This window comes from Adiantum capillus-veneris, chromosome 27 (assembly GCF_014529385.1).
Source record: "Adiantum capillus-veneris isolate H3 chromosome 27, ASM1452938v2, whole genome shotgun sequence".
Lineage (NCBI taxonomy): Eukaryota > Viridiplantae > Streptophyta > Polypodiopsida > Polypodiales > Pteridaceae > Adiantum > Adiantum capillus-veneris.
The window spans coordinates 63,562,613-63,572,100 of record NC_140957.1 but is presented as its reverse complement, the minus strand read 5'-3'; the positions used below and the strand labels follow the sequence as shown (position 1 = coordinate 63,572,100).

Sequence of the window (9,488 nt, the reverse complement as noted above, 5' to 3'; positions counted from 1 at the left end):
ATTTCTTTCGTTTATTTCTTGGGATGACCTCAAAATCATTATCACATGACTCATGCTCCACCATTGCTTGAGCCTCCAATTCTGCATAACAAGGAAGCATACTAAAAGTGTGCTCCCAAAAAAAAAAAAAAGTTATTCAAAGATTGTGATAACATAAATAGTTCTTTTAGACAAAGTGATTGTAGATCATCAAAACTAGACATCATAATCACTTGACATGAAAATCAAGAGAGCACAAAAAGCTTAAATCTAAGGGCCATCTCATGCAAGTCATAGTTCATAGAGATGTTATTATAGGCTACTATGTCCAAAGAGAAAACCTTACTAATCATCCTCCATAAAAGGATTTCTAAGTGGCTTGACTACAAACTCTTGTGCCCCTCCTCATTGCTCTATAGCTTTTGATCCACTTGGCCTCTCTTCTCTCTAGCTAACATAGCAGGCTCCACCACATCTTTAATGAGAGTTTCATCATTGTCAAAGGCAAAGAATGTATATCCTAAAATCATTGCAGCATGTGATAGTGGAGCTATGCCACACCCCACCTCGATCACCAATCCACCTGGAGCACAACAAGTGCGAAGTATGCATCCCATAAATCCCATGCTCTTTTGAACGGCACCACGAATCAAGCAAGAAGAGTGCGGATGTTGGGTCTTCTTACTCTCTGGCATATAATGAGCCCAAAAATCTTCTTCATTTTGCAATGAGTGAGCTTTGAATAAATCTTTGCTATTCTCAATAAACAAAGATGGAGAGAAGCCCACTCTATGGACAAACAAGAGAATGCTGCAGCGCACCTACAATACAAATTCAAATAGAACATATTGATCCATAGCCATTCAACATACTCATTTGAGCTTTTCACACACAAAGCTACTACAAACACTCACATTGTGGATGTTCTCCATTTGTATGTAGCCTCCATAAGCAATCTTTCTTCCAATCACCACTCTCCTTGCAACCATTAGACCTTGACAGTATGCATGCTTCTCTATCCAAGAAATACATGGACCTACAAACACACCAAACATAAGAAAAAAACATACACACATTAAAAAGAGCTTATGCAAAGTGAGTACCTTGCAGTGGGCTGATCATAACAAGCCATCCAATATCGTCAAGACTAGCGGCTGCAATAGAGATCCCATAGCGAACATGCTCCTCCGTCAACACATCCCAACTAGGAAGATCCTCTCCAACATTTATCCCCACCATGCTTGTAGAAAATTCTATGATGACAAGTCCTGCAGCCCACTTGACAGTTCTTCCTTCATGATGGTAATCATGATCCATACCGGCATGCAAAAAAAAAAACTCATGCAACTTTCCATAAGCTTCATTTCTTTGTCCTTTCTCAAAGTCTCTACCCATCTTGATGTAGTCACCGTTGACACAACATCCAAAAATCGAAGAAACACCTTCCACCTTATGAGGCTCTATTTTGGAAGGTCCACCATGAATATATGTCACCACCTCTTTTGCAATGCTTATGTCACCTGCAAATTATTCAAATTACAACACAATTATGTGTATGTGTAAGCAACACCTATTTATGTAACCATATCTTAATGTTAATGTTCATCCCCAAGCAAAAGATAGTGCCCAAGAGAGATGCTAAATTCCATGAGCATTGTCCAAGTATACATCTTGATATGTACAAACAAACATTGGAAAACAAGGAAATCCTTTATGGGAGTTGATCCTCTGATGGCATTTGTATATATACAAGAGAGCCTTGTGCAAAGCAAGCTCCAGCTTCCAACCTACACCCACGTGCATAAGTACTCTAAATCACATACAAGATTCCAAACTATAGATCAAGAGAAAATTATTGTGCAACAGGAAAAGTGCCCTTTTTCTTTTGGATCAGCATTTGCAATTAGGTGTGGTGTATGCATGTTGAAGGGGAGATCCTGGTACAACCAAAGAGTGGACATGGCCCATATTTATGTATAGGCATGGACCAAGGCAAGGACCAGTCGTGTGTGTCGCAAACGTAGCCAAAACCATCAGTAGTTGTACACTCAAGAGCCCATTCCCCCCCCCCAACCCCTCCCCGCCTACAGCACTTGCACTCATGGGGTCCCAACCATCAATATTATGCATGGTGCCCCATCCCCCTTTGTGACACAGCAACACATTATATGCCTTGCTTAACCACATTTCTAACCCCACATTGAAGCATATTGAACCGCCAATGCTGGCCACTTCTTTTCAACATTAATTTCCCCTCTTCACAAATGCTGGTTCCCAACACCGCTGCAGCCTAATTGAAGAGGCTCTCCCAAGAACAATTCTTAGAAGAAATAAGAACAATTAACAGGAGAAAATACACTATCAAGGTATAAGCTCAACTCATTATCAAGATTTTAGGATGCTATAGGGAATATATATGGCATCTTGGAACATTCTTAACAACACTTGGGTTCCAAGATCTTGCCTTGACTTGGATGGGCGGGGCGCCGGGGGTAGGGCCCGACATCCTGCAGCTGGAGGGGTTACCATTTTGGTCACCAATCCGTGGTGCTATGTGGATTGACGGGGAACCATCAATTCCTCAATCTTCCCATGTCACTTGGCTCTTATTTCTAGAGATCTCAAGTCACCAATTATCTATAGTGTGCTCCTCTCATCAACAGTGTCCTTTGTGATATTTTTGACCTTTTGAAATGTAAGGATGCATCATGCACTGCTTTTCCATTTTTCCCTTAAAGGGTGGGGGTAACATTAAGGTAAAAAACACGTTGTGTCTTGCAAATTATCCATATCAAGATTTCACATATTACGATATTACCCTATGTGAACAAAAATATTAACAAACAAAAGAATTTCAAACGCAACTTACCACATGTATCCTCCTCTTGAATCTGTTGTAAACTCTCTACAGCCTTGCCTTTCTCATTGTTCTCTACATGAATACGTAAAGAAAATCAATAAAGTTCATAATGGAAACCAATAGCACATCACCATAAATACTACATATTTTTGCTAGATATCGATTAAAAACAAACCTATTGAAGAGCTATTTGTATTGCGCTTAGATCCTCTTTTTGTAGACTCTTTTTGCACTTCATGAGTCAAATCCATGACTTTCTTAGTGGCATGTAAATTATACAACTTGATTTCTTCCTCCAAACGACAGCCAGCAGGAAAATCTATCCACCAAGGACAATTTTCTACTTCCCATTCACTCAAGCCATGCATGGTGACGGGATACATACAAAGAGAAGAATCACCCACTTTACACCATGCTTTGCAAGTTGAGGGTATTTCAAGAAGCAACTTTCTAGACACAAGGTATTTGAAGTACCTAAGAGAAGTGTACATCACTCCATAAGAAAATGAGATTTTCACAAACTCCAAAAATACAATAATGATATTTTGACAAAATTACCTGAAAACAATCTTTGACCTGCCTTTTCAAGATCCATATACTTGCTCTCCTTTGGGTCTCCATGGAGAGCACTACCTTTGATAGACTTAATATCTCCCTTTGCCTCCCTACTTCTTAAAACTTGAAACATATGCTTGCGAGCTTCCAACTTCACTCCTTCCAAATACTTTCGCAATGTAGGATCATTAGGCATTACTAGCGGTTCCTCCACACTCTCAAGCAAAGACTCTAACAAAGATGATGCCATGCTTTCAACCTTATCCAAAAATATTTCTCTTGTCAACCAACTGTAAAAAAAACATTCAATTGTGTAAAGCTTAAGAACAAAACAGAGTACTCTTACACAATCACTAGTCTACCAAAATTATGAAATGCAATTACCCTTTAAAATCAGCTTCTCTTGTAGGTATCAAATATTGCTCCCTTGTGATTCTAGGAGCCTCTAGTAGCTTTAGAAATCTCACTCTCTTTTCAACTTGTATCTCTAATGTTGCAAGCATTCTAAGCTTCTTCAATGTGATATAAGAATCTTTACCCTCAAATTGAAGATCAAACAAAGTTTTCTTCCATTGCTCACCCAATTTGGGATGCAAACAAAGCAAAACTTGTGAAATGTATTCTGTTACTATGTAACTAATAACAAGCAAAAGCAAATCTTACCAATCTAATGATAAAAGCTGACATACCTTGCCAATCCTATCTGAAATTTGCTTCTGAATATTTGATTTCTCTTTTCTTATTTCATCTAGCCGTGGTGCTTCTGGGATAGTCCTCTCAATTGTTTCCATAGCTGATGCTACATCCTTGTTATATTCAACCTTTAAAAAAAGAAAAAATTTGTGAAGATCAATTATGGTATGCTTCATTATTTATAGAAGAAAACGATAAAAAATACATGATACACAAGCCTTGCCAAGTATCCTCTTGAAAATGGAAACCAAGACTCCTCGCTTTATGTAATAGTATGTATATAATATAGAGTATATAGTATATAATATATAGCTATACTTATACCTATACTTATAATCTGGGTTGCATTTATACGCCCGTACCAAAAAATATATACATATAAAACTCCATTATACGCCAAAATCCCATATAATCACCGTATTGCCGTTTTATTTTTCTTTTGATAAAAAAAGATTTCGATCAAAAAATATCTTATATAAGAAACCATCATCTGTTTCAATCAAAAGCAGTTCTAGAGCTTGAGCCGGTTCGATCGAAAGCAGTGCTAGAGCTTGAGGAGGATATTGGAGCAGACAAAGCTTGAGGTAAAAATTTTAAGTTGTCTTGCTCTTTTCTAACTTCTTTTTTTGTGTTGTGCTAGACTCGTGTGGTGCAATTGTTTTACTCTCACCATAGAGTTAGCTTGCACGTTATAGGCCACTTCGTGGTGTGTAGCCATCCGGCTCACTCTAGAAGTGTGTAGAAATTAGTCATCTTTCTCGTGTTGTGCAGCCACTTGGCTCACTGCAGAGAAGGGTTTTAGGATAGACTTAGATTCTCACTCGTGTGGTGCAGTTGTCTATCTCTCACCACAGGGCTGAGTTTAGGATTTAGTGGTCAACTTGTGGTGTGCAGTAGGCATGATGCTACACCTCTCACTCCAGAGTGACTTATGGGTTACTCAATTTTAGATCAACTCAAATTATTGTTTGTTTCACGTACACACAAGAGTTTGGTTTGTCAAACAGAGAGTGGAGAGATGCATAGTTTATTCCCTCTTCATCTTTGTGTGACACACTGGTTACTCTTTTGTTTTGAACTCCAAAGACACATCATTGTTCATCACTAGATGACTTGGTGTTGTCTTGGATGTAGATACATATGATATTTGGCCTGCATCTGAGATTGTTAAGTTATACGCTGTTGGTGTGTGCTGTGAGTTCCACACACATTTCATCAGGGATTGGATTTAGTCACATCATCATTCTTACTACATAGAAAGATGAGGCATATGTTTGTCTACTTAAGAGTGGAGAGATGCATACCTATGCCCTCTTCATCTTAGCATGATATGCCTTGTACTTTCTGATCCGTAGATACACCACTCATCAGTGAATGACTTGGTGGCGTCTTGGATGTAAATATGTACGATATTTGACCACAATCCAAGATTTTTAAATTGTCCGCAGTTGGTTGTGTTGTGCGTTCCACACACTTTATCAGGGTTTAGATTGATTAAACTATCAATCAACATTACAAAAACGTCCAGGACTTTTGTTGAGCGTACTTCACACCAGCTGGGTTGTTCACATTCATGCTCCGATCATTTATGTGTATCATGTAATGCACATAACAGGGTCCAATTCTTGTGATGAGCATACCTCACACTCCTGGCATGTTCACCTCTCTCCATCTCTCTCTTTGTGTATTCTCCTCTCTAATGTACAATGTATGTATTGCAATCATAATATATTGTCATTTGCTATGAATTAAGTCAAATTGTGTATGAAATATGGATTAATAAATATGACACAAATTTGATAGTTTCTCCTCTTCCTTTACAGCATTTATGTTATAAAATTATATATTGCAGATATGGAGGATATTAAGCTAGCAAAACATCAACAAAAATTTATCTTCGAAGTGATAATATGTCACTTTCATCACATGCTAGAGCCTGAGTTGTCATTGCCTAAACCCCTCTGCTCCAAAATAGAATTACCAATTCACAGAGGCCTTAGTGAAGTCTGTCTTTCAGAAGCTTCAACACACATTTATGCCTGTTGCTTTTGACATATCTCTAATGACTTCAGATTCATTATTGAACATGGTCAAGCAGTCTATTGGACAGATTGTGAAGATTTTTCAGGATCTAAATAATCCTGAAATCATTACTTTGCCAGGTGTAGCTACTGGCATACAACTTGTGCAACAGTTGTATACTGAGTTCAAGAGAAAGGGAAATATGGAAAGAGCAGCAAAACGCACGAGAGTGGAAGTCAGCTCTTCCAATGCTGTAGAGCCAGAGACTACGGTTAAAATAGAGTCTTTTTCTATTGCCGCTCTTGCTCTTGATCTGTCTCAGCTCCCCCCTGTATTATATCTTTTGCTAGAAACTGTAGTCTTCTTCAACATACACACTCCACATCTGGGAGAGGGAGATGGACTACAGTGAAGCGTGTAGGTGTCACACACCCTTCATTTAAAGAGCCACTATATGTGGCAAAAATCTTCAAAGTCCATTTGCATGGACCCACAGTGGATCAACAGCTCAAGGACGAAGCCACAGCTTTGGACATTGCTCATTGCAGCATAATTTATCAAATTTCCAATGGCCATGGTCCACCACATAGAGTGTCCAATGCTCATTTCATGTTTTTGGAATGGCATCCATGTAGAGAAATGGATAAGAGAGTGCATTGCAGATGGTAATCAACCTGCCATTTGCAATTATGTAAACACAGAAGGAACAGTAGAGTTATTCCAAAATAATATTTTGCAAATATTAAACGCTCTTCTTCAAACCCTAAAGTATCTACATGCACATGACTATCTCCACAATGATCTTCACTCCCGCAACATGATGCTTCACTTTGGACAGAAGGGGGTCTATGCAAATTGGGGGTCATGTACAAAGACCAGAATGACGGTATGCTTTCCTCCTCTCCGCAACTTACAAATAGAAACTAGAAAGCAGAGCGAGAGAGATTTTCCATGGGTTGCCCCATAATGCATATCTACTAATCCCCCTCCTTGGAGTAAAGCCATGGATATATACTCCATGTCACATACTTGTAAAAGACTCTTGAAGTGCATGGAAGCATCACAAGAGAAAAACAAAAGGGATTTATTAGGCAATTTACTTACCCACCTTGAGAGTGGCAAGCAAAACAATCCCTTAGCCTGACCTAACACTTTTGATCTTTCCCTATGTCTAAACGGAGCCCATAGAGTGGGCTATGACATTGTAATGATTTTTAGTCTACGACCAACTGATCATTGAAGTGATGAATTATTTATTATCCTCTTTAGTTGTGCTTGTAAATTATATAATTGATCAAGTTATCTTGTCTCTTTTCAACGACTGGGTGATAAATATTATGTCTTTTTATTGCTGCAACATTAAGTTATCATGTCTATTTCTTTTAAGATTTGAAAGTGATAACCTATTAACTTTACAACAAATCTCTCTCATGATGACATGTTTTCTTGATTGACAAATATGGAAGAAGAACTTAACCACACTAAAACACATGCCATCTACAAAGAAGAGAGAGAGAGTTATGGCCAGGAGAAAGATCTCAAAGCTATTGCATGGATCGAAGAGGAAGAGTTTGGGTTGCAAGGCGAGCCTCTCAACCTTAAGGAGTGCAGGAAGCTGTGTCCAAGCCACTTTGTATGCCAACATTTATTTCAAATCAGAGACAATGCCAAGGAATCAGCTCTTGCCATAGTTCTGCTTCTCAAAGAATCAGAGACACTCGTTGCATTGGCCAACCAAGGCGGCGTATGCAATTGCACCCATCGCTTGTTGGCAGTTGTGATTATGGAAGCTTTTTCCTTTGCACCAAATCCAGCATGCTCTCTTACTTTGCGCAATGCCTCTGACATATACGAATAGACTCGACCAAAGGCAAAAGAGTCTTTGTCAAGTATTTGTAAAATATCTACAAATGGTTTGGCTAGGGTGACAATTCTCTCTACATTGTGCCAAAAAACTTGCAAGTTCACAAGCTGTACACACCTTGTAGTTGCCTCTTGGTAGCTAGCATACTTGCTGAGCCATGCATCCCAGCGTCTATCAAATACCGTTTCAATCAATGCAAGCTTCACTTCTTGCAAGGTAGCAAGAACATAATATGTGATTGCAAACCTTGTCGCATAAAATATCTTCAAAGTTTTGCTAGGTGATTTTAATAAAAAAAAGAGCATACAAAAATTGATGCTCTCTAATAAATTTCACCACATGATTAGCATCCAACAGTTTTCGTTTTATGATGGCCATTTTTCCAATGTCTTTTAATAGTAGATTAAGAGTATGCACGTCACATGGCACCCAAGTAATTTTTGCGTACTTAACCTGGATAGCCTTCCTGCATCCTTGTAATTGGATGCATTATCTGTGATTAGTCACATTCTTTGGTCCATCTACCTTTGCTATGGCACACTCATATATCCTTGCTAGATAATCACTGGCCTTCTTTTTCAAAGAGGTGTCAATGGCTGCTACGAACGTAGACCCTCTAGGATTGATAAGCATCACATTGATGAGCGGCTTCTTCTGACAGTTGGTCCATCCATCCAACGCTATGGTGCAACCATATGCAAGAACAAATTCCACCATTGTTCACTTGAGGATGGCTTCAATATTGTTTTCCATTTTATTTAGATACTCTGTGTGCATCTTATTATAATCAAGAAGCACAAACCCTTTTTTGGTCGTGCTCATTAAAGCTCTTGAAATATGGGGTTGTGCATAGCATTTGAATGGTATACCACATGCCACAAAATATTGTGTCTATTTCAAATGCAACTCAAGCAACTATTGCTTCATGTAGCGTTTGGCCATTGGATGATGCTTTACTAACTTTAGTTGAGCTAAAATTAGCTTTTGCTGATATTGAAGCATGTCCATGAAAAGGAGTTGACTGGGAAGTGTGATCATTTTCTTCCGTAGGCACATGCTTTGTCCTCTCATTGACAAAAGACATTTCAACATCCATTGTAGCTTGTTTGGTATTAACACTTTTTTTTTTAGCTGCAAGAATTTTCTCTACAATGGGACGTACTTTGGCAATCTAGCATGAACATTACCAAGGACTTTAAACAAATGCTCTTTGATTCTGGTCGCATTACCACTGAACTCATGGCCGCATGTCATGCATTTCATTTGAGATGTATTCTTTCCAGCATGCAGCTCGTGGACACAACTCCACTCATGTCCTTTCACCATGCTGACAGATAAATTTAAGTCACCAGATCAACAAATCCACTTGTTAATTTCAAGGTCAAAATTACTTCAAAGAAACAAACTACACAAGCAATGCTCTATTGAACAATATAGTGATTAAAATCTGTTCACATTATCAATTAATCTTGCGCTATATTATAATTAACAAAAGATAATAATAGTCTTTGCATG

At 38.5% G+C, this 9,488-nt stretch overlaps 1 protein-coding gene across 1 annotated transcript; it reads right to left on the bottom strand.

Moving 5' to 3' along the window:
- Positions 1-392: 392 nt before the first annotated feature.
- Positions 393-5,662, bottom strand: LOC147422095 (uncharacterized). The gene is made up of 8 exons (XM_086503010.1): positions 5,634-5,662; positions 4,293-4,347; positions 3,406-3,653; positions 3,015-3,313; positions 2,849-2,911; positions 1,083-1,499; positions 894-1,015; positions 393-800 (listed from the first exon to the last, which is right to left on the bottom strand). The coding sequence occupies exons 1-8, from the start codon at positions 5,660-5,662 to the stop codon at positions 393-395; spliced, it is 1,641 nt and encodes a 546-aa protein (XP_086359136.1).
- Between the last annotated feature and the right edge of the window lie 3,826 nt (positions 5,663-9,488).

Bases quoted from the DNA above. Each gene is read 5' to 3' on its own strand.
- LOC147422095 (XM_086503010.1), bottom strand. From the start codon at position 5,662: ATGAATGTGAACAACCCAGCTGGTGTGAA. The intron at 1,500-2,848 runs GTAAGTTGCGTT...AATAATTTGCAG, and splicing joins TCAAGAGGAGGATACATGTG to GTGACATAAGCATTGCAAAA. The intron at 801-893 runs GTGAGTGTTTGT...TTTGTATTGTAG, and splicing joins AAATGGAGAACATCCACAAT to GTGCGCTGCAGCATTCTCTT.